This window comes from Podarcis bocagei (genome assembly GCF_964188305.1).
Source record: "Podarcis bocagei genome assembly, chromosome: 7".
Lineage (NCBI taxonomy): Eukaryota > Metazoa > Chordata > Lepidosauria > Squamata > Lacertidae > Podarcis > Podarcis bocagei.
In genome coordinates, this window is record NC_138132.1 from 29,578,671 (window position 1) to 29,603,421 (window position 24,751).

Sequence of the window (24,751 nt, forward strand, 5' to 3'; positions counted from 1 at the left end):
CACCCCATTGTAGCCCAACAATATCTGGAGGGAACAAAGTCTAGAGACACGCCCCACCTTTTAAATAATATCCAATGCACATATAAAGTGCATGACTTCCTCTTAAATATCCTTGGGAATTGTAGCTCTGCGAGGAGCAAACTACAGTTCTCTGGGAAGTCATGTGCTCTTAATAATAATAATAATAATAATAATAATAATAATAATAATAATAATTTATTTGTACCCCGCCCATCTGGCTGGGTTTCCCCAGCCACTCTGGGCAGCTTCCACAAAGACCAAAAATACACTAAGATGTCACACATTAAAAATTTCCCCGAACAGGGCTGCCTTCAGATGTCTTCTGAATGTCAGGTAGTTGTTTATCTCTTTGACATCTGATGGGAGGGCGTTCCACAGGGCGGGCGCCACTACTGAGAAGGCCCTCTGCTTGGTTCCCTGTAACCTTACTTCTCGCAATGAGGGAACCGCCAGAAGGCCCTCGGCACTGGACCTCAGCGTCCGGGCAGAACGATGGGGGTGGAGACGCTCCTCCAGGTATGTATTGTGTATTGGATGCGCTTCAAAAGTATGGTGTGGACCAGATGCAAGTTGTTTTAGGATAATATAAGTGTTCAGAGTATGTAGCTTTCAAACAAGAACTCACATTTTATTTAATATTATTTATTTTACTTTATAACTCAGCTTACCTCAGGCTTAGGAATGCACGGATGTTGCTTTTTAAAAAAGCAAACCAAAGTAAAAGGCTGTTTCAAAAGGACATCCTGACACTGTCTTCCCTTGTGCAGGCTTTTCAAAAGGGTTTTTTTTTTATTTTCACCAGTGTGACAGCAGCTTGCGCGACAAGAATTGCAGAAGTTCCGCAGCCACAGGCTGAGGTGCGGAGCCCTGTTTCTGCTGGTTGAGGTAATAGTAAATGAAGAAGAAAAAGGCGACTAGACCAGAAAAACCAGTTCCTGACTTCTTGTGAGGAATGTCAGCAGGAAGTCCCTTATCAGGAAATATGCTTGGCTTGGCTTCAGACTGCTGGATGCTCTGATGCCTCTGGCATTTAAGCAAAGAAGACGTCTCCGACGAAGCTCGCTCGATTCCATGTGCTGCAGTGGGGACAGAGTTACCGTATTATCTCTTCAGCCGAGGCAGACAGGGTAGTCCAGGATCACCAGCCTGGAGCCTTCCCAAATTTATTCAGCCAGTGTTGAGGACAGCTAGCTCCGTACCACGACTCTTTGTGCCGTGCTATTAATGAAGGAACTTCTCGTCTTCTGGGCCCTGTGCTCCCTAGTGGGTAAGTAGCCAGCCTTTGACTCCTCTTTATTAAAGCCTCTCTTCAGGATCTCTGAATCTCTTTAAGCTGTAGCGAGAATTTACCAAGCAGGCAAACATGATCTCCATGGTTGGTTCTTGCTCCCATTACTTTTGTTTCGAGCTTACGCCCTGGAGTGGCATTGTCATAGCTTCACTTGTTTCAATTGTCACGCAGGTAGAAACAGCATTCATCTATGGCAGCTGGAGCCAGTGGCAGACCTGGGGTCTCAAAATTCAGCAGCGCCTTGTGTGATGCCAAAATTCAGCGCCCCCCCACCTCTTGCCTTCCATTATGCAGCATAGTTGCAGCATCTCCTGCTGTGCCCCCGAGGCTCTGCGACCAAGCAAGTCGCGCTCCCCTCTATCTACCTCTGACTGGAGCTGCCTATCTTATTTCTCTCTCTCTCTCCTTTTATTTTCTTTATTTTGATTGTCCTTTTCCCTTCTTTTCTATTCCTAATTTTATTGTATTATGGAAATTTTTAAAATAAAAAAATCTTACTAATCTTAACTTTATATGGGTTTGAAGGTATGGTATGTACTAAGCCTAGGATTTCAGTCCTAAAGAGGAAAGATTTCCTCTCAACAGATAGGTGGTCTCCAACCTATCTGGGGCGCTGGGGGGGGGGGAGCAAAACAGAAAGCTGAACTGAAATCAAAGTATTTCTTAGGTCTTTTCACTACACTGTCAAAGCAGGAGTCCAAGCTGGGAGTTGTTCTTCCTTTTCCCTCCATGGGAGGTTTTGCCCTTTGAATAGGGAGAGATGTGGGCTAGAACTCTAATTCTCATCCTTATTGCAATTTGCTGCTTGTGAGACTCTGATGGAGTACACAACACACTTTTAAAGCACACACACAACCAAGAATCCTGGTAATAGAAGCTGGACTTGTTCAGGGAGTGGGCTTTGAGGAGGTCCTCTTGCCCATAGGAACTGCAAAACCTGGAGCTAACACCAGGGATGCCAATTTGAACAAAATATTTGGGGTAAGCCCTGCCCCACATAATCGATCACAAGACGCGGTACGCGCACACCATTAGAATGGCAATGCCCATCAACTTTGGGGGCCCCAGACCCCTAGGAGTTGACTCCTACAGCCAACACCCAGCACGGCAGTTTGCATCGCTGCCATGAGGCGAGGGTAATGAGGTAGGGGAAATCCCAGCTGCATATTTTTTTACTTCTACAATTCTAAAAAACAATTGTAAACCTTTTAAACAATATGGGTCTGTATTTCCTGATCACTGTTGCCAAAACACCGCTCAGCTGAGAATGCTTGACAGGTTTAAGGCAATAGCTGGCTCCCCACCTGAAACCGTTGTTTGTTTGTTTGTGGGGCGGAGAGCCCATTTCAGCCCAAGGCAGCCTTTTGAAGGGCTACATGCAAATGGTGGGCGGGGCTAGAGGCAAAAGTGAGCAAAGCAATGAGTGTAAATGCTACCTTTGTACAGCAAGCTAGTTTCTACGCACATATCTCTCCCTATCCTCCACCTACTCCAAGGAAACTTTCCAGTGAGACAAAAACCCTCAAGGAGGGGGCAAAGCAAGGCCTGAGAGGGCCAGGTAAAGAGGTAGGGAGTCCCCACTGGCCTGAGTTTTATTTCATTTCAACACCACCCTTCCACCTACAAAACCCCAGACCAATGTACAGCAATACTGCAACAAAAAGCAGCAAATAAAATTCTCTAAAATAGGGGTTCTCAAACTGAGGGGAATTTCGTTCTGCATTTGTTCTGTGCTCCCACTGCCGGTTTGGGAAGTGGTGCACACATGACATTAGCCACAAACATTAAGGGCGGTAATAAATGTTATGATTATCCATATCTATCCTGTCATTTCTTATGAAATACTGTATGGGGAAAAAATAGAGATGGGGAATAAATTTGATTCAGTTCACATTGATAGCTGATTCTATGAAATTTGCATTTTCCTAAAACAATATGAGAACTAAAACAGGGTAGTTCGTGGAAATTCGCAAATATCAGAATTTTGCAATACAGTTCTCCAACCACAGATGGTTTATAAAGATATATTAAGGGAAACTTTGCAAAAAAAATCAATATATTAGTTAAAATAATATACTAGATGCATTATATTGTGAGGAATATATTGTTAGTTAAAACTGCATGGAAAAATATATCTATTTGCAGAATTACACGTAAACATACTGGAGAATTTTCATGCGGATTTTTGACCCCCAAAAAATCCACCATTGTTGAAAAAATGTAGAAAACTGTATTTAAATTTTGAAAAATGAGAAACCGAGAGAGCCAAAATGTATGGATCCTTTCACCCCTTGTTTCAATGTGTCATTGTCCCTACCACCACCACATGCAACCAGCTTTAGTCTGAATTGAGAAAAAGAATGACCCTAGCTGCCTTTTAAGTTGATAAGATATACACAGCCTAAGTACAGAGACTGCACTTTCTACGGTTAACCTCTAATAATCTTTCCCCTTCATTGTAGGGAATTCGCTAGCAGAGAGATCACCACTCATTCAACAACCAATCTTTTCGTCCACAAACTTTGAAAATATCTTCACTTGGAAGAGCTGGGGGGAGCCACTTCCAGGCACGGTGTACGATGTGCAGTATAAGAAGTAAGAGGACTATTCCTTCTCCTTACTTGGGGTGACTGTTATTCTTTGAACCCACAGATATCTCAGATAGGGAGAAAAATACTTTGCTGTAGAAATAGCATTGTGTCAGGTCCAAGGAAGAAACAGACCCCGGCCCAGCTCAAGACATTTTGCTGCCCGGGGCAACAGGCAAGATGATGTGTCCTCCCCATTCTAGAAACAGAAGCCAATTGGACTTTTCAGTACTGTCAATGGGACAGCGTCCTATGCCACATTTGATGACAGCAAGTACATATGGAGAAACACAGCTCTGTCCTGTAAGAGAAGGGGACAGTGGGGGGGGGGGGGCTTAGAAGGGAACACTCCCAGTATCTACCATCTGAAATGATAAACTTATTCTGCCTAATGGTTGAGGTGGCTCTGGATACGGCCATATTTTGAGGCTGTTGTGTAACTTTAGGTTCTCACTAATGGGTCTGGCAGTCCCAATTATTACATTTATAAGGAGCTCAATGTGATCCTGTCTATTTTATGCATTTATCCTGTCTATTTTATCCTGTCTATTAACATGCAAAATAGGCATGTTAGGCTGAAAGGCTGTAACTGGCCCAAGGTCACACAGAGAGCTTGATAACTGAGTCACTGGCGGAGGAAGAGGAATGCGGGGGGAGCACACCGCCCCCGGCAGCGCGATCCCAGCCGGGTGCCATCACGGCTGCCCCCCCCGCCCACGTAGGGCATCACGCCGCTGTAGGTGGTGTGCCCCGCCCCCAGGATGCACACCAGCCCCGCCCCCACCTGCTCTCCGCCCCGCAGTGCCGGAGCACAAAGCTCTGCCACTGAACTGAGTATGGGTGTGGACTCCTGTCTCCAGCGCTCCAACCACTGCACCACACTGGTTGCCTTGTACCAGTATCGCAATGTGAATACTTCCAGTGCAAGGAATTCAGGTCACACCTACATGGCAGGGTGCAGAACTAGTTTTGCCATTTGGAATGCAACTGGCAAATGAGAGGCAGCCTTGAAGAACTGCAATGCCACTGTAGCTGTGGGAGGAACTGGTGCTGCTTGCAAGACTTGCTTGCTTCCCCTTGCTCAGCATGCGTGCGTGTAAGCAAACATAGAAGTACACACATTCACCAACCTGTTTTCCATGGATTTATGCACGGTGTTTAGTGGTCCTGACAAAGGACTCAGCTACATTAGAAAACCAACAGTGTTTTAAATGTGTTATAAATATGTAACACCAGATGCTGCTGTAGAGCAAAAAACTTTGTCTATGCAATTTTACATAGAGGTTTTTTTTTTGTTATAACAACTGAATTCATGGCTTATTTATAGTGTTCCCCCCCCATGTGTAGATTCATCCCCAGTCAAGTGCTCTTGCATAGAGCCCTTGGGCATTATCCGTTTTGTTGGTTTGTTAAAACCCAACTAATTCTACACTATATTTCTGCAATATATATATATATATATATATATGCTTTCGTAGATTTTCACGGGTACAGGAATGCAGGTTTTGGTGTCTTCGGGTGTCTTCCCGTGTAAGAGTTGGGGTGTCTAGGCGACGTTTCGACGAGGTCTCACTCGTCATCTTCAGGCTGGTGCTTTCGGCTTCTTGTTACTAGAACAGAGTTACTAGAACAGAGCTCTGTTCTAGTAACAAGAAGCCGAAAGCACCAGCCTGAAGATGACGAGTGAGACCTCGTCGAAACGTCGCCTAGACACCCCAACTCTTACACGGGAAGACACCCGAAGACACCAAAACCTGCATATATATATATATATATATATATATATACCGAACAGTGGTACCTTGGTTTACAACCATAATCCATTCTGGAGGTCTGTTTGTAAACCAAAACAGGTTGTAACCCAAGGCGCACTTTTGCCAATGAGGCCTCAAAAAAAATTTTGTTCGTAATCCAAAAACAACAGGTTGTAATCCAAAAAAAACTTCCAGGTTTGACGTGTTTGTAATCCAAAACGTACACAAACCAAGACGTATGCAAATCAAGGTACCACTGTACTATATTTCTTTTTAAAAAAATAGATATTTATTAAAAAATTTTCCATTTCAAAAAAACAAAAAACAAAAAAAGAAAACATATACAGTTTAGAACCCTTCTTTTCCTATAACATATTTCTCTGACTTCCCCACACCTCCCCTTCTTATATTTCAATTCAAATTGTTAATTCAACAAGTTCTTATCCCCAATTTTTAACCTTTTTATATTTAATTGAGTTTAAAAAAAACCATTTTTTCAACATCCAGATTTATACATCAATGTTCATTCTTAAATCTTAAATCCTTTTCTAAAGTCGACCCAAATTTCCCTTCCACGAATTCCCCACATTTCATACTAGTAACAAAACAGAATAAAAAGAAAAAAGATGGATTATAATTATACACCCTTTGGATCCCCAAAGCCCACCCCGTCCCCTTTCCCGGTTTCAATCCCCAACAGATGTCCATCAGTCTTAATCTGCTATCAGCCTGGAGATCTCACGTCCGAGGCTCTCAATTCTCTCTCAGTTCCTCTCTGCCGGTTTTTTTGATAGTCCTTAATATTAAACACCAGATCTCGGAGACGCTCTGGCCCGATAGGGACAATGTTTCTTCCAGCCAGACCTCCATACTTAAAAGTGGAGCCCAAATCTTGTTTCTTATTCCTTTCAAGTCCAAATGTCCCCAAAGCTCCAACTTTCACCTTAATCAAATTTGTAATCCTTAGGTCTTCAGATCTCCACATAAGGAGATCTCTCCATTCTTCAATCTCAAGCTCAGACCAGATTTTCATCAAGTTCTTATTTTCCTTTATAACCATCATGTCAGGCCTCTGGCTCTCCTTTGTCATCTGCAACATTACATCTCCTCCTTCCTTTTCCTCAGAAACAACATGTGTCTCTTTCTCCGCATTCTCAAGATTCTCAAATTTCTCCTCTTGTCCAGCTGCATAAACTTCCTGGATCAAGTCCTTATCGAATTCAATGAATTTGTTTGCTGTTAAGTCCAGAGTTGCAACGTTGGTAGCCAAAACATCAATTTGGCCTTGTAACTTTCCCAAGAGAAAGAACACTCTGTCCAATTTAGCTTGAATTTTCCCTACTTCAGCCATTCTTGTAATGTCCCAAAACCCCCTCTAGAGGGATTTTGGTTACTTAGTATTCCTTCCAGTTCAAATCCAAAAATCAAGTTAGATTGTATCGGTTTTTCCTTATTTTCAACAAAATATAGCCAAATTGTAACGAATATAACCAGCAGAGACAGTATAAAACAAAGTTCTCTTTTCCCATCTTGACAGCTAATTTGACAGCTGTCAAGCTCTTCAATATCTCTTCAGCAGGCTCTCTCGCGGATCACTCCCGGGTCCGGGAGGTGGCACTTCAGCTCCCAAAATTAGCTCTTATCCTCCAGTAAGATTACTTAAACTGCCAAATCGTGAAATTAATGTCTTTACCCAATAAAAAAGATAAAATCCTCTCGACCTTAGTTAGCTGGTCCTTGCTTTAGATTATATATAAGACGGGGAGACGGACTTCCTATTTGCGCCTTCCCCGATCGTGCCTAATTAAAAAAAAATTTTTTTTTTCTTTACAAGTCCAATTTCCGTACTACTCACGGGTTGCTGCTTTAGAGTCCAATTGTTCATAAGAAGAAGTCAGCGCTCTCCGACCATGGCATGCGGCTTCACTCTGCAGGAGAAGCAGTCGACTCTCAGCACCGCGCCACTCACCCCGTCCCCCGTTCCGAAGCCTTTAAAAAGGCTCCTTCGCGGGTCGGGGGGCGCAAATGGTGCCCGCCGAGTCACCAGGTTCACAGGCTTCACCGCCTGTGATTTTTAAGGGTCCCCGCGTCACCACAGCGGCAAGACCCCACTCTTACGGAGCCGATTCCCTCCGGGGCTCGGAGGGAATCCGCCATTAGTCGATCGCGCTAACCCGGAAGTCCCACTGTACTATATTTCTGCAACATAATTGTATAAGTATTAATGCAAAGTACTCTTTTATACACATTGTTGTAGGTATCTGTTTATGTGCTGGTAACTTTAGGAAACTTGGGGTATACATATATGTGCATAAAATGCATATTATAATAATGCATAAAATATGCAAGAATTATTCCTATTCTGGCAGAACAGATAAAAAAGTGCTCTCTTTTCATCATGCCTGCCCATGATACAGTCCACTTCATGCTGTTGCACAAGCAGACCCAATCTGAATGTTTTCCAATAACTGTAAAATGAGCAAAGACATATCTAACTCAGATGACTGGGTAGGGGTGTTGTGTAAACAAATCCTCTTGATGACAGCTTTCACCCAATTTGCTTCCATCACATTGCTGAGATAGCTGCTGTCCCCCTGAACTGCATCGTACTTTAGATTTTCCTCTGTTGCACAAGCTGGAGAACTTGGCACCCAGACACTTTCCTCCTTTGATCTTTCCAGTAAACATAACCCTCTGGTTGCAATCCACGGATGGGTTATGAAATTCTCATTAAACCTTAATATCTAAATTGAATATTCATTGTAGCAATTAAGCTAAAGAGTGGAGGGGGGAAAATATGCAGATAAATTACACCACTGCCTGCTTTCGAGATGCAAAACAGGGAGGAAAAGAGATCCCTGGATTTGATTTGAAGGGCACCAGATAGCCTGAGAGCCACACACACACACACACACACACACACACACACACACACACACTTTCAGGGAACACCCACCAAGACATAATGAATGGATGACTGATGAAGAGATTGGCGACAATGAAAACATATTTATGGCTTTCGCAGTAAGTGACACCATCTCTTTAAAAACTTGCCCTCCTCTTCCACAAGCATATTTACCCACAAAGCCTTTCGCAAACTTGGTAGCAGACAGTTGCAGTAAGTCTTGTCATCTTTCCGTTCTGTCAACCCATGAAATTGCTGGCAGAAAGTCTGGAGGAGGAGGAGGAGGAGGAGGAGGAGGAGGAGGAGTTGGGTTATTCCTCTAATCCTGCTGTTGCTGCTTTGCTAAAGCTGCAATCCAAATGCTAATAACACAGAAGTAAACACTGAACCCAGTAGGACTTAATTGTAAGAAGACATGATTAGGATTGCACTGTAGGGTGGTGACTTTTAAAAAAAAACTCCTCACCTGAAACCTTGTTTGCTGACAAAGGCTTTTGGAAAGTTGGGAGGAGGAGGAATTCCATTCAATTCTCATTTTAAAGTGAAACTACCCAATTTGCACTTTCAAAAAACAATATGAGAACCAAAACCCATCCGCCCATCCACTGAAATCCGTATTTCTCCCAATTTTGCAACAATGTTTCGCAAAAATGCATTATGTTAGGGGAAAGTGTATAAAACACATAACGCATAAAAACACATATATTAATGAAAAGAACATATAAATGTGTGTTCTATTGGGGGAAATTGCTCACAGAAATGAGTCCGTTAATCAAAACCGCACACAAACATGTTTGTTGGGAGAAATTTGCACTAAAATCCTGACAACTTTTCATGGCGAAAAATTGTAAACTGCTGCAGCAATGTAGAGAACTGGATCAAAGACTGGGAAAATTAGAAACTGAGTTCCATCCCTCCATCCCTACCATCAGGTCAAATATGGCGGGCAAGGTATACTACATGACAACTTAGTGTCAGCGTAGCCCGCATGGTGCCCTCCAGATGTTGCAGCCAGCATGCCCAATAGCCAGGGATAATGGGAGTTGTAATCCAAAGACTCTGTTGGCTGCCTCTGCCTTAGTGAAACACCCACCCCTTTGCCCGGCCTTATGCCTGCTACGACGGTAAAGAAATGCACTTGGTGCCATCACTGCATTGTTTTCACTGTGCACTGAAGACAAACCACTCTACCCTGGCCTTCTGACATATATATTTTAGGACCTACTCAATTTCCCTTTCTATTTTTCCATATACAGTGGTACCTCGGGTTAAGTACTTAATTCGTTCCGGAGGTCCGTACTTAACCTCAAACTGTTCTTAACCTGAAGCACCACTTTAGCTAATGGGGCCTCCTGCTGCCACCGCGCCACCAGAACCCAATTTCTGTTCTTATCCTGAAGCAAAGTTCTTAACCTGAAGCACTATTTCTAGGTTAGCGGAGTGTATAACCTGAAGCGTATGTAACCTGAAGCGTATGTAACCCGAGGTACCACTGTACTTTTCTGGCATTTTCTTTGATGTAAATGCTTTTAACCGGTTTTAATGTCATTGGGCTTTTTGTGCTGCTGCAACCCAGCCTGGGACTCTGCAGCAAAGGGCAGAAAGGAAACTTGATAGCCGAATAACTAAAATGGTGACAAGCTGGCACCCCAAGAGAGAGAGCCTTCCCTGTTCTACATATTTGGCATGCCTCATTCAAGGGAGGAATATGAGAGGAGCCACTCCTCCTGCGCCAAGGGTGATGAAACAAACAAAATGATGGGCTATTATGATGGCTGGAGTCTGTCTGGAAGGAGGGCCTGCACAGAGGTGCCCTGGGCCCTTTTTTGTATTCTTGCCTTGCACCCCATCCATGAGATTCCTACTGACAAAGGCCACCAGCTACCAGAGTGGTGGGGAAGTATGCTCTTCTTCCTCATATTATTGTCATGACTTATTCAGTTTATGGCCAACGCTTCCTCCCAAAGGAGCCCAGCGCAGCAATGGATGGCAACCAGCCATCTGAAAGTAAGGCAGTGGCTCAATGCATGCAGAAACAGGTACAATCCCTGACATCTCCAGACTGCGCCTAGAGAGACCTCGGTCTGAAATCCAGGACAGCAGATGCCAGTGAGTGTAGGCGAGACTGAACTAGATGGACCCAAGGTCTGATTCAGTGTAACATGACACCCTCTGCTCTTTTCATCCAGTGCTTTACCAACTGCACTGGCTCCCAGTGGAGTACAAGGTGCTGGTTTTGACCTTTGAAGCCCTCTGCAGCCTAGGACCCATGTACCTATGGGACCGCCTCTCCTGGTATTCCCTGCGAAGGACCTTAAGGTCCACAAATGACAACATTTTGGAGGTCCCAGGTCATAAGGTGGCTAGATTGGTCTCAACTAGGGCCAGGGCCTTTTCAGTACTGGCCCCGACTTGGTGGAACACTCTGTCACAAGAGACTAGGGCCCTGTGGGACTTGACATCTTTCTGCAAGGCCTGCAAGACAGAGCTGTTCCACCTGGCCTTTGGTTTGGACTCAGTCTGACCCTTATGTTTCCCTCCCCTTATGGTTTTGATTTATGGGCTACTTTTAAAATGAGGCTGCATTTTAAATTGCATTTTAGCCTGTATTTTAAATTGGTTTCCCTCCCTATTGCGTTTTTACTGCAATTTTACTGGCATTAGCCGCCCTGAGCCAAACTCTGGCCGGGGATGGGGGTATAAATAAAAATTATTATTATTATTATTATTATTATTATTATTATTATTATTATTATTATTACAGTGGTGCCTCGCCAGACGAAATTAATTCGTTCCGCGAGTTTTTTCGTCTAGCGAATTTTTCGTCTTGCGAAACACGGTGTCGGGAAAGTTTTGGAAAAGCTTCAAAAATCACCAAAGTCTTCAAAAACCTCAAAAAAGGCTACCACACCGCGTTCTATGAGTTGCTCCTCGAAGTCAAGTCGCAACTGTATTAACGGTGTTAAGAAAAAGGAAACAAACTTGCAAGACGTTTTCGTCTTGCGAAGCAAGCCCACAGGGAAATTCGTCTTGCGAAGCAGCTCAAAAAACACAAAACCCTTTCGTCTAGCGAGTTTTTCGTCTTGCGAGGCATTCGTCTTGCGGGGCACCACTGTATTATTATTATTATTATTATTATTTTCCACTTATGAAGGAAAAAGTAATAGAGTTTTCTTAAGGACACCATTGGGCTGAGGGTGAAACCTGCCTTCTGACCTTAGTGGCCCACATTGTATGATGTGATCTGCACTAACTCCACTGTGTCCCAGGGGGCAGCCTGTTTGACCCCTAAAGTATCTGTCATATGCCATCTTAGCATTGTTTTAAAAGGAAGCTTTTTAAAAGCAAAATTGTCCTAGAGATTGCAGGTGGGAGCTGCCTTGGTGATGTTAAAGGCGCTGGCCAATCGGTGCTGTGCAGTGCTCAGTTCTGCTGCTTGCCAAACCAAATAGGTTCCTGAACTCCACCCTGGAGTGAATGCAGGGCTGAATGCAGAGAACTCACTTCCAAATAGGCCCAACTGCTCTAAAACCCTCACACCTTATTTGTCTTAAGCTGGAATCCCGGCAACAATAGCACAGCCAGCCAAGTGGCTGGTAGCATCGCAGCTTGCAACACACTGCTCCGTGGCATATCCAGGCACGTGTCTCTTTTTCATTGATGTCTGTCTCAGACCTGAATTACCTTCCCTGTGGTTTAACAGTGACGTGTGCTGTCTATGCCACTGCCTGCTGTTCTCCACCCACACATTGCCTAAAGCAGATGGGGAGCAGTGATTGTGGGGGAAGGGCTGTAACTCAGAGGTAGAGCATCTGCTTTGCATGCAGAAGGTCCCAGGTTCAATCCCTGGTGGCATCTTCAGGTGAGGCTGGGAAAAACACTAGCCTGAAATCTTGGAGAGCTATTGCCAGTCAGCTTGGATAATAGAAGAAGAGTTTGGATTTGATATCCCGCTTTATCACTACCCTAAGGAGTCTCAAAGCGGCTAACAATCTTCTTTCCCTTCCTCCCCCACAACAAACACTCTGTGAGGTGAGTGGGGCTGAGAGACTTCAGAGAAGTGTGACTAGCCCAAGGTCACCCAGCAGCTCCATGTGGAGGAGTGGGGAATCGAAGCCCGTTCACCAGATTACGAGTCTACCACTCTTAACCACTACACCACACTGGCGCTCTCTGGATCATACGGAGCTAAATGGGCTTTTGGCCTGACTCAGCTACCTTTGTTCATAGGTACGGGGATGCATGGCAGAACAAAAGCGAGTGCCAAAACATCACACGCCGCTCCTGCAATCTCACGCTTGAAACGGAAAACTTCACCGAGTGCTACTACGCCAGAGTGAGAGCAACTGTCCCTAACTGTTGCGTCTCCGAATGGGCCGAGTCCTCAAGATTCTATCCCCGGGAAAACAGTAAGTGGCTAATACTGTAAACCGGGTTGGGGAACTTCTGGCCCAGCAGCCAAATGTCTACCAAATCACCTGTCCCTCAAAATTCTCTCCAAACCACACACCCTCTCCTTGAGTTGCCTTGAGTTCTACTTTAGTGGAAAAGTGGGAGACATTGTTAAAAAGTAAACAAGAAAATAAACGTCAACAGTTTGTAGGATGTCTCGCCACTATGGCACTATGATGGGGTAAGATGCATTTCTTGAAATTCTCCCTTCCATACAGTGGTTGAAAGCTGCAGGAGTAAGGTAAACATGTTTCCCAAAGACAGGCCTCATGTTTCTTTAAGAAAGCTGCCTCATTCAGCAGGTGCAGCTATTGCAGGTTGTGCCGATGTTGCTGAACTACAGTTCTCATCACCTGTGGCCATTGGCTGTGCTTGCTGGGGCTGATGGGAGTTGTACTTCAGCAACAATTGGAGGGCCAAAGGTTCTGCACTCCTATGTTTTGGTCATCTTCACACTGCTCTGACACTCATCACTTTCCCCAAAGAATCTGAGAACTGTAGTTTGTTAATGGCACTGGGCCAGTTCCCAACACCTTTAACAAACTGCAGTTCCCAGGATTCCTGGGGGAGAAGACAAGAGTGTTTCCTCTTGGGTTGGTTGGGGAATTGTTTAGGGGGTATTGTTGCTGTTATTGATATTAATTTTTAATTTATTTTATCTTAAGTTTATTTTAGATCTTAATATGATTTATGTGTATTTTTTTCAATTTGGTTGTGTATTTTATGATGTTTTCTTTATGGCTGCTTTTGTTGTGCTGTAATTATGTATTTTTTCATGTTGCAAGCCGCCTTGATCATGGTTTGAACTGTGGAAAGGTGGCATACAAATAAAATTATGCATATACGTATGAATGTTTTAAATACATGGTGTAGACATCATGTGAGGGCCAAGGGTGCTAACAATGAGAAGTCAGTATTGAAGAAACTGAGCCAATTCTTTTTAAATGCCTCAGTTACCCAGTTCTCAAAACTACTATCACTAAACTTTTCAGTCTTAAACAAATCCCTTTTGCTTTCTCACTCTTGCTCTCTCTCTCTCTCCAAGCCATTATTGGGAGTCCTGATGTGAAATACACACCCGGTGTTAATTCAATAAAGTTCTATGTACAACCTCCTGCTACCCCTCTGAGAGACAAGGATAAACAGATCCTGACCGTCGTAGACATTTTCAGTCAAATTGGAACGACCTTTGAATACGAATTAACGATACATTGCCAAAAGACAAAGCAGGAGGTAAGGGGGGGGAGGTGTATGAGAGAAAATGGTAACTTTGGGGGGAAAGTACCCAATTCTTATTTCTTTGACTGTTGTTGTCTGTCTCAAGAGACAATGGAATGCACTTCTGGGGGTGAAGTCAAACTGCTGCGTTAGCAACACCAAAGTGACCTCCCCAGGGTACAAGCCTGAGCAGGGTGCCCAGGTGACAAAGTGTGGTCCAAAGAAAAGCAGAGCAATATGTTTGGCGTTAGTTGCTGGAAGGAGGTGTACAAGGCACCATCCGACTGTCTTAGGGACTCCACTCTGGATTTGTGTAGGGTTCCCTCTTTGGCCTTTTCTTCTCCCAAAGATATCTTGCAAGGCAGCAAAGGTTTAGGGTCAGAGTTTTCCTGAGAGCCAGTGTGGTGTAGTGGTTAAGAGCGATACACTCGCAATCTGGGGAACTGGGTTTGTGTCTCTGCTCCTCCACATGCAGCTGCTGGGTGACCTTGGGCCAGTTACACTTCTCTGAAGTCTCTCAGCCCCACTCACCTCACAGAGTGTTTGTTGTGGGGGAGGAAGGGAAAGGAGAATGTTAGCTGCTTTGAGACTCCTTAAAGGGAGTGAAAGGCGGGATACCAAATCCAAACTCTTCCTTCTCCTAGATGGGCTACCTTCCTACTGCACACTTCTTGAGGGTCAGTGGAGTGCTATTCCATACAGATTAAGAATGGGAAATAAATTTAATTCAGTTCTCATTTAAAGACAAACCTACCTCATTCACATTTTCCAAAATAATATGCAAACCAAAACACAGCCACCCTTCAATATTTGCACTTCTCCGAATGTTGCGATGCAGTTCTCCAGCTGTGTGATTTGTTTAAAAATGCACATACTGAAGTGTGCATAGAAATACATATATTGGTGAAAATAACATACAAACGTGCATTATGTTAGGGGAAATTGTTTTGCCAAAATGTGTGGATTAGGCAAAATGCATACAACGATGTGTGGATTTGGAGTAATTTGCACTGAAACATTTGTGAATTTTCAAAGGGCATTTTTAAAAAGAATTTCATACTTATGTGGAAACATGGAGAACTGAACTTCAGATTGGAGAAATGAGAAACTGAGGGTAACCAAAAGTTTCAGCTTCAGTCTTTAGCTCTCTCTGTGTTGTTGTACATATTCATGTGGAAACACCCTTGTTTTATGAAGTGTCAGGACTAAGTTTCATGTTATGCTCAGTTCACAGCATGCAGCTACATCCTCTGTTTTTCCTGAGTGAATCAGAGGTGCAAGGATCCCTGATGGTCTGGAGAGGGCAGGTTTACCCCCAGCTGCCACCAGGAGTGGAAATCAGGGGACTGAAAACAGAAGACACAACTATATACTACACATTAAGCATAACATACAGTTTGGCCCTTAGTGGAGCTTTGAAAGTAGATAACACAAAGTACCACTTTCCCTACTTAAAATACAAATCTCTCTCTCTCTCTTTCTCTCTAGTGGGTCAAAGTCAACAACAACAATGAATTTGAAATCTCTGACTTGTATCCCAACACCGAATACAATGGCACAATACACATAAGATATTCAGACAAAATCAGCAAGCCTTATGTTTTTCGGGCAAAAACATTATCAGGTGAGACATTGTTATGAAATGTTGGTGGATCTTAAATACTGAAAACATTAGAGATGAAGCAGTCACCACAGACAATTTTCCCATTGTGAACCTTGTGGCACAACTTGCATCACAAATGAATGTACCAGTCCCCAGTCTTGCCTGCCACAAATGAGTCTATGGAGCTCTTTGTCCTCCCCCCCATCTCAGTGTATTTATTTATTTTACACAGGTACATATACCTTTCCATGAATGTGAGTTAAGCCCTTATCTTAACAACAAGAAAGCCACAAATATTTTGCAAACAATGAAACACTGCTTGAGGGATTTGGAATGGGTTGGTGATGTCGCAAGTGCTAACCAAGAGGCATTAACCAAGAGGCACCCTTCACAGCAGGGTGACTAAATTACACTGGGCTGAAATCCTGCAGGAGACAAACCCTGTTCCACCACAAGAAACGGAGGACACCAGGAGCAGGAAGCAGATTCCATCTCACAAATGTTGAGACCTGTTACCTGCCTTCATATAAATAAAGAGTTATGCTTCATTCCTGTGGGAAAGTGTCACACTTGTGGACACCACAGTAAACTGTCCCTGGTGCTCCAGGTTCTTTGAGTGTGTACAGAGGCCCTCTGGGCATCTTTGCCATTCATAGACTTCCTTTCTGCTCTCCACAATAAGGGCATTTTGCTAGTTCAAAAAGTAAAGGGCCACATAGCTCAGTGGTAGAGAACCTTCTTTGAATGCAGAAGGTCTCATTTTTCACCCCCAGCATCTCCTAGTAAGGCTGTGAAAGACCCCTGTCCGAAGCTCTGGAGAGGCGCTACTAGCCAGTGTAGACAATACTAAGATAGATGGACGAGTGTTCTGACTAAGGCAGCTTCCTTTGTCCCTATGGAGATTCATCACTTCCCTTTACTTTGGCTGGAAAGATGATGATCCTTTATAAAAGCTCAGACCAGTCCTATGAACTCTTGAGCCAGAATGACTAGACGATGCATGCCATCTGTTCCTGCCCTCTCAACTCTCCTGGTCTTGCTATCTTTAACGGTTTGTTTTTTCTCTCCAGATACCACCTGGTTTGCATATTTGTTCGCGGTAGCTCTGTTTGCGGCACTGTTGATCTTTGGAACAATATATTACTTCATTTACAAGTATATTAAACAGCACACCGCACAGCAACCCATGTCTTTGGTATGTACTGTACCTCCCCTCCCCCCTTTATGGAAGGTTGTTGGATTTTTTATTAATGAGCCTGGGCTTTTAATTGCTGGGCATTGTTCATACATAAAAGAGTAGCGCCTGAAGGGCAAGGAGAAGGCTGCAGCCCCCACCCAGGAATGCTGGAGAAATTGCTGCACTGCCTGGGTTCCTAATAGTTTGATTTCTCTTTTAGGAATTTCTTTGCAAGTGGAGAGACTTGGTGGAATGGTTACTCATGTAAACAAAACATGGCAGTTTTGGTGTTTACTAACCAGGAGTTCCCATATTTTGGCTTGGCTTAGTAGCCACCTGTGATTTTTGTGGTCGCCATTAATTTCTCTCAACCCCTCAAGCTCTTTGGCTTACACAGAGAACTCAGTAGTAGATAGGTAGCCGTGTTGGTCTGCCATAGTCAAAATAAAAAAATTCCTTCCAGTAGCACCTTAAAGACCAACTAAGTTAGTTCTTGGTATGAGCTTTCGTGTGCATGCACACGAAAGCTCATACCAAGAACTAACTTAGTTGGTCTTTAAGGTGCTACTGGAAGGAATTTTTTTATTTTGACAGAGAACTCAGGAGGAGAGAGGGGAACCTTTTGCAGTGGGCTTTGGATAAAATAGAAGCAGTGCTTTCTACAAAGCCCATTATGAAAGGGGATAAGAACCCTCTCTCCCCTCCCCTAAATTCACGGAGGGTTCCCTGAGGGCAAAGTTGATGCTCACCCTGAAGTGAAAAACCTTTTCCTCTTAGAGGAAGGAGCATAGCTTAGTGGTAGAGCACGGCTTTGCGTGCAGAATATGCCAGGTTCAATCCCTGGCTTCTCCAGGTAGAGGTGGGAAGGACCCCTGCCTGAAATCCTGGTAAGCTGCTGCCCATCCCTGTAGCCTGTCGCATTTGACCTCAGGCCCAGGTGCCAACTGTGGCCCTCGAGTCCTCTCTGTCTCGCCCTCTAAACTCTTCACAGGCCACCCCCCCTCTGACCAGGCCGCATCCCTCACTCGACCTGCTTCACACACTCCTTGAATGTTTTTGCCCAGCTGGGATGTGATCTTGAACTCTAGTAATGTCTTGTGCCTGCCTGGATGGAAGTTAAAGAGGAGTGTGTGAGTGTCTGTAGAAATTAGTATACAAAAGTGAAATTTACATTCATTGCTCCACCCACTTTTGCCTCTGACCCTGCCCACCATTGGCATGTGGCCCTTGGAAGCTTGCCCAGAAGAGAATGTGGCCCTCAGGCTGATAGAGGTTTCCCTTACCCCTGCTGTAGTCAATATTGACCTAGATGAACCAATGGCCTGACTTGGTATAAGGCAACTTCCTGTGTTCCATGCTGGCCCCACGGCAGAGAGTGAACTTGATTTCTTAATGCTGGGGACTTCCCGCTTCACCACTCGGTCCTTCCGCCACTCTGCTTCATTATCTCTCTAGCTGCCTACGTTTATGCTGATGCTTATCTCTGGCAACTAAATTTAATCCTTCTTCCCTGATAGGATTTCAAGGATATTTTACGCTCCCAACCTCTCGTGCCAAGAATGGAATATATTCTGAACCCCTATGAATCATGCAAGCCTGTCCAACTTACTATAGAGAAGCACCAGGCACAGATCACCCAACATCAGGGAGTGTTCAGCCTGACAGAAACAGCTTACCAGAAACAGGCCAACGCACCACTGTTCCAGACCATTGCTCAGCATGAAGGTTATACACCACAAATGGCCAAGAACAACCCACCATGCACACAAGGTCCTTCGCCTTTAACATATGGAGTGTGTTTTGAAGGCACCAGCTCCACCAAAGCAAATTCTTCAGCAAATCAAGTGAGGAAGCTCGATTCTTTAGCTGAGGGCTCCTTGAGCAGCGAGCATTATAAAGCACAGCCGCCAGAACAGATCAAAAGAGAATTGTGGGGAAACAAGCCCCAACAGATGCCAGTGCCTGTGTTGGGAGATGCAGAGCGAACTCAATGTCTGCTGCTTCAGGAAGACATGCAAGATATGCCACAGTTGCTTCCACCCCTTCTGGAAGAGAGAGTACCTGCCACAAGAGGCAACACGACAGGGAGCTACAGAGAGCAGCCTGCAGAATTGCAACCATCTGCGGTGGAATTCGACCAAAATGCCATCTCAGATGGCAATCTTCTGTCAAGCATGCCACCATCCTTGTTTTCAAATCGCACCTGCAGCAGCATCATTCAAGATCAGAACCCTGGGCAGTGGGTGGCCTGGGATTTGACAGCCTGGACGAATCCCCAGCATCAGCCTTTGGGACTCCCTGTATCGGACTGCATAACTCAAGAGAGCAAGGGGTTGGAAAACAAGCCTGGGTTCCTTGGTACAAACCCAGATACCTTAGACTCTGCCCACAGCAATGGGCTCTTCACAAGCCTGTTCAGAGACTTGGAGCTGAAGGTGCAGTGGGATCAGGCGTCTGAGGAATAATGGTTAACGCATCCAGCAACTGAGGAATGGAGCGAGGGGAGGCGATAACACAAGGGAGGTGGAAATGTCTCCCTCCAAAACAGAGTTGAAAGGAAATGTCTTTTCCCAGCTGTTCCTGAATCCTCTTTGTGAATCACACTTCAGCCCATTAAAGGAAAACTAAATGTGGTTGATAGGTACCCTGCCAACTGGGTGGGTACTGCTGGCATGATTATTCCCAGGTGATTCTGTCCCTCACACATTGCTGGTTAGCTTGCACAAGGAATCCTGACAGTGCTGGTCCTATCTTGTGGCAGATACCCCAAACTTGAGTTGCCAGCTGATAGGGTGTGGGAGGAAACACACCGATTGGCCTGCCTTTGTGCTAATTACAGTTTTGCCTGCAAGTCGGGAGGCGACCCTTTACATGGCCTGGCGATAAGAACGACCACCTGCTCATGTCAGCAAAAGAAGCTGCCGCTGTTGAGCAGGAACCACCAGTGTGGCGCCCGTGGGCACCAGGGTGCCCGTGAGTTCCTCTTATGATGCTCACGAAAGGTCTTAGTAAATTTCCACCAAACAAATCCACAGTGCTTGCAAGAGACTGCTTGTTATTCTTGCTCTGTTCCTGTTTGCACTGACTTGGCCTCTCCTACATTGCACACCGCCCTTAAATATGCTCACATTTCATTGGATGCCAGGGCTGGACACCTTCCTGCCCTCCCATTCTGAACAGATGATTGCTGCAAAGAGCTTCTCTCTGTGAGCAAGCATGGCAGTGGCTGATGTAGGTACCTTTTCCTCATGGATGACAGGACTGTTGACGGGGTGAATGCCTCCACCATTTTGTGGACCCGTCTCTTTTTCTGCTCTTTTAGATGTAAGCCATTTTGTGGCGTGTCACATACCCACGGCAGCCATTTTCTGACTGGTGTCTGCTTCCTCAAAATTCCACATTTGCTCACTGGCTCCTAAAGGTTGGCCGCTCCTGAGTTAAAGGAACAGGAACAGAAGCAGCAGAGACATTGGTGACTCTTCCCCAGTTCTGTATTACATGGGGGGTGCGAGAGAAGTATGTACTATCTTTGTACTTTACTAATAAATATTTTTATTATTATTCTGACTTATTTTCAGTCTACAGAGAGCTAAGAATTGTATTTATAGTTCAAAATAGCCTATACCCTTTGAGGAGTTGTCTGTGTTCCAAACTTCACAGCTAACTTGATCCTGCAAAATGCACTGAACCAAACAACCAGGTCCAAACACAACGGAATGTAAGGAAAGCTTTATTAATAAATTGCCTGAGGCAATGATTCCATAATTCCATGGAAGGGTGTATACACTCAGATGATTAATTTTCTGGAGCCAAGTATAAAAACATTAAAAGAGCTCTTAAAGGAAGGAAGAATTACAGCCTACTAAGTTCTACTCAGGGCAGACCCATTTAAATCGCTCAACCTAAATTAGCCATGTCCATTAATTTTAATGGATCTACTCTGAGTATTGCTAACAATAGATGTAGCACAAGGCAATTTTAAGCTGTTTTAGTATTTTAACTTTTGTATGTTTTAAAATGGGGTTGTAAATATTTCTTGGTTTTTCTGTTCTGTCTTTTGTAAACCACTTTGAGAATTTTATTTTTACAATCAAGCAGTGTATAATTTTTTATGAAATAAAAAGTAAATAAAATACATCAACATTGTCATAGGATGGAATGGATCTACTTTTTTGACATTGTTCTGATGTCAGAGAGGAAAATCCTCTTCGTCATTGTGGGAGCACCATGAAGCATCTGACATCAGAGCTGCAACGTCCCTAGGGCTCCAAATGCTCCCATTTCAGAAACAGGGAGAGGATTTGAACGTGTGCTTCAGAGCTTGCCTAAATCTTCCCTTCCCTTTTACCTCTCATGTTTCCAATGGAGAATAAAACATGCCAAAAAAAAGCACACCACTCCACTTTTGTTTTAACTAGCAAACAGACGAAGCAATGCAAGAGAGTTCTTCCATCCTCACTTCCACCTCAAGCCAAGTAGGGTGTAGGCAGCGGCTGACTTTGGTGGTACGGTGCCCTGAGCAAGGACAAAATTCCCACCTCCCAATATTTATTATTTTCACAATAATTCCTTTCCGTGCAGTTGCTTTTTAATGGATCTTCTCAGGAGGTATCCATATAAATATAGGTTAAAAAAATATTATTATTATTACTATTATTTTGCGCCCCCTCGGCTTGGCGCCCTCTGCAGGGGAACTGGCCACACAGCTCTAAATCTTGGTGCTGGCACAATGGAACCTCGGTTTTCAAACATCTCCATTGACGAATATTTCAGCCTCCAAATGCCGAAAACTCGGAAGTAACTGCTTCGGTTTTCGAATGATTTTTCGGAAACCGAACGTGCCACGTGGCTTCCGTTTTGAGTTTCCCTATTGTATTGAGGCTTCCACTTTCAGATTTCGGTTTTTGAATATTTCAGAAGTCGAACGGTCTGCCGGAACTGATTACGTTCAAAAACCCGAGGTTCCACTGTATAGAATAAAGTGGTAAAACTGCCTTTCTGTTTCACCATCCTTTGATTTTCCCAACAAAAGCACAACCCTTTTGCTCACTCTAGGTGAGCATCTGGAACCCCCTGGAATCTTGTTACTGCTCAACAGAGATTGGGGTGGGGTGGGGTGGCATGCAACCTTTGCAGCACTCTTATCCTGCCAACATCTAAAGCATATTTGGCAGAAACTCAAAAGCAGCAGTAGGGGGAGAGAATTGCTACTATTCCCATTTAAATCTTAATCTCAGTTTGCTTGTTACCTCCGGTTACAAACTTAATTTGTTCCGCAGGTCCGTTCTTAACCTGAAACCGTTCTTAACCTGAGGTACCACTTTAGCTAACGGGGTCTCCTACTGCCGCTGCACCACCACCACACGATTTCTGTTCTCATCCTGGGGCAAAGTTCTTAACCTGAGATACTACTTCTGGGTTAGTGGAGTCTGTAATCCGAAGTGTTTGTAACCCGAGGTACCACTGCATAGGAAGAAAAATGCCAACATCCTTTGAAATTTTGCAGTAGTGGCAGACTGTAAAATTTCACTGAAGCCCTGTGAGACACCAAAATCCGGGGCCCCCTCTCACCTTCCATGGGATGTTATAATTGTGACACCTCCTGCAGCGCCTAATAAGCTCTTCACCGCTTGCGCTCCCCTTTGTTTGCAGTGTGGTTCTCTAGCCAAGTAATTTGTAAGAAAATGCATAAACTAGGGTAAAATATGCATATAAACACATAGAAATGACATAGAAAAATGCATTATCTTAGCGGGAATTTGCACTAAAATGCAGGTGAATTTTCAGGAGGACTAAAAAAAAAAACACAACCACAACAACACACTCTCATGTGAAAAATGTAGAGAACTGAACTAAAATTGGACAAATGAGAAACCAAAATGGCCAAGTCCGACTAGATATAAAGACTTGCTGGAAAATAAAACTCCAAGATGGCTGTCGCCAATGGAGGCTAAAGCTGTGAAAAAACTCAATATGGAGGCTAAATGGCCAAAATATTGGGAAATTTTGGAACAACCAGGGTGACAAACTGAAATTACAGAGCCATGAGAAATTGAAGACCAAAGTACAAGATTGGCTCCATTATTACCAAATAATGGAGGTGTATAAACAAGACAGGAAAATTGGCTACCAGGTGGAGAAATCAAAATTAGAAACAGAATTGTTAGAACCCAATGCTAAGAATTTGTCAAGAATGTATAACTTGTTGCTGAAATGGAATACACAAGATGAAACAGTTAAATCAGCTATGATTAAGTGGGCACAGGACATTGGTCATAACATTATGTTTGCTGATTGGGAACAGTTGTGGACCACCGGTATAAAATTTACGGCATGTAATGCCTTAAAGGAAAATATTATGAAAATGATTTATAGGTGGTACATGACCCCAGTCAAGCTAGCAAAAATTTATCATTTGCCTGATAATAAGTGTTGGAAATGTAAAGAAACTGAAGGTACTTTCTATCACCTGTGGTGGACGTGCCCGAAGATTAAGGCTTTCTGGGAAATGATATATAATGAAATGAAAAAGGTACTTAAATGCACTTTCCCCAAAAAACCAGAGGCCTTTCTCTTGGGCATCGTCAGCCAATTGGTGTCAAAGAAGGACAGAACTTTCTTTATGTATGCCACAACAGCAGCAAGAATACTCATCGCAAAGTATTGGAAGACACAAGATCTACCCACCCTGGAAGAATGGCAGATGAAAGTGATGGACTATATGACATTAGCCGAGATGACTGGCAGAATTCGCGACCAGGGAAAGGAGACGGCGGAAGAAGATTGGAAGAAATTTAAAATTTACCTTAAGGACTACTATAAACTTGTTGAATGTTAGAATGTCGAGGTTTTGAGTAAGAAAGGGTTACAGTGATATAAGATTAGACTAAAGGAAAGATTAAGAGGACAGAGGACTGACAGAAATATTTAGAGTTGCTAAAAACTTTTGGACATTGGGATGCAGAAAGGGGAGGTATGGGGAAGTCTGAAAAACATGGTTCATGAAAAGAAGGTTATGAAACTATACATGTGTGTATGTCTTTTTATATGTTTGTATTGTTTTTAAAAATTTGTAAAATCAATAAAAAATTTATTTTAAAAAAAAAAAAGGAAGACTCAAGATCTACCCACTCTGGAAGAATGGCAGATGAAGGTGATAGACTATATGGGACTGGCTGAAATGACTGGCAGAATCCGTGACCAGGGGAAAGAGACGGCGGAAGAAGATTGGAAGAAATTTAAAATCTATCTAAAGAAACATTGTAATATTAATGAAAGCTAAAATGTTGAGGTTTTAGGAATAAAGGGGTTTACAGCTGTAAAAGATTAAGTAAAAGAAAAGAATATGGGAAAAATTTGATAAAACTAAAAGATAGGATTTGCTGAAATAAGTTTGGAAATTGGGATGTAGAAAGGGGAGGTATGGGGAAGTCGGCGAAGTAAGGCTTAAGAAAAAGGGATATGAAATTATACATGTTTGTTTGTGTACTTGTTTGTCTTGTAGTGTGTACTGTTTGTGTTTATAAAAACTGTGAAAAACCAATAAAAATTTTATATATTAAAAAAAATGGCCAAGTCCATCCCTGTTCAAGAGAACTGGAACTCTTTGTTAGGAAGTCCATATGGTGACCTGGCAGCAGGTAAATGGGTTTTTATTCAGACAGAACTTTGCCCTGATAAGTTGATTTGTCTGTGGCTGGTATGTTGTAATTCGTTCATCTGGCTGCTGTCCTTATTGATTT

General features: G+C 43.6%; 1 protein-coding gene and 1 long non-coding RNA gene across 3 annotated transcripts in view; one reads left to right on the top strand and one right to left on the bottom strand.

Annotated features, from left to right (window-relative positions):
* Positions 1-24,751, bottom strand: part of LOC308592556 — a 48,292-nt gene that overhangs the window by 11,438 nt on the left and 12,103 nt on the right. Inside the window, exon 1 of one of the 2 annotated variants that reach the window (XR_014010546.1) lies at positions 8,734-9,996. The exons of the other annotated variant lie outside the window; for it this stretch is intronic. This is a non-coding gene — a long non-coding RNA (uncharacterized lncRNA). Of the gene's footprint in view, positions 1-8,733; positions 9,997-24,751 lie in introns of those variants that run through there. 2 annotated transcript variants of the gene reach the window in all.
* On the top strand, positions 979-21,158 carry IL22RA1 (interleukin 22 receptor subunit alpha 1). Its single transcript, XM_081204071.1, has 7 exons — positions 979-1,288; positions 3,775-3,907; positions 12,790-12,968; positions 14,057-14,244; positions 15,718-15,853; positions 16,903-17,027; positions 18,527-21,158. Exons 1-7 carry the CDS (start codon positions 1,246-1,248, stop codon positions 19,472-19,474), a joined length of 1,752 nt encoding a protein of 583 aa, XP_081060197.1. The 5' UTR covers positions 979-1,245; the 3' UTR covers positions 19,475-21,158.

Bases quoted from the DNA above. Each gene is read 5' to 3' on its own strand.
- IL22RA1 (XM_081204071.1), top strand. From the start codon at position 1,246: ATGAAGGAACTTCTCGTCTTCTGGGCCCTGTGCTCCCTAGTGG. The intron at 3,908-12,789 runs GTAAGAGGACTA...CTTTGTTCATAG, and splicing joins TACGATGTGCAGTATAAGAA to GTACGGGGATGCATGGCAGA. The intron at 15,854-16,902 runs GTGAGACATTGT...TTTTCTCTCCAG, and splicing joins TCGGGCAAAAACATTATCAG to ATACCACCTGGTTTGCATAT.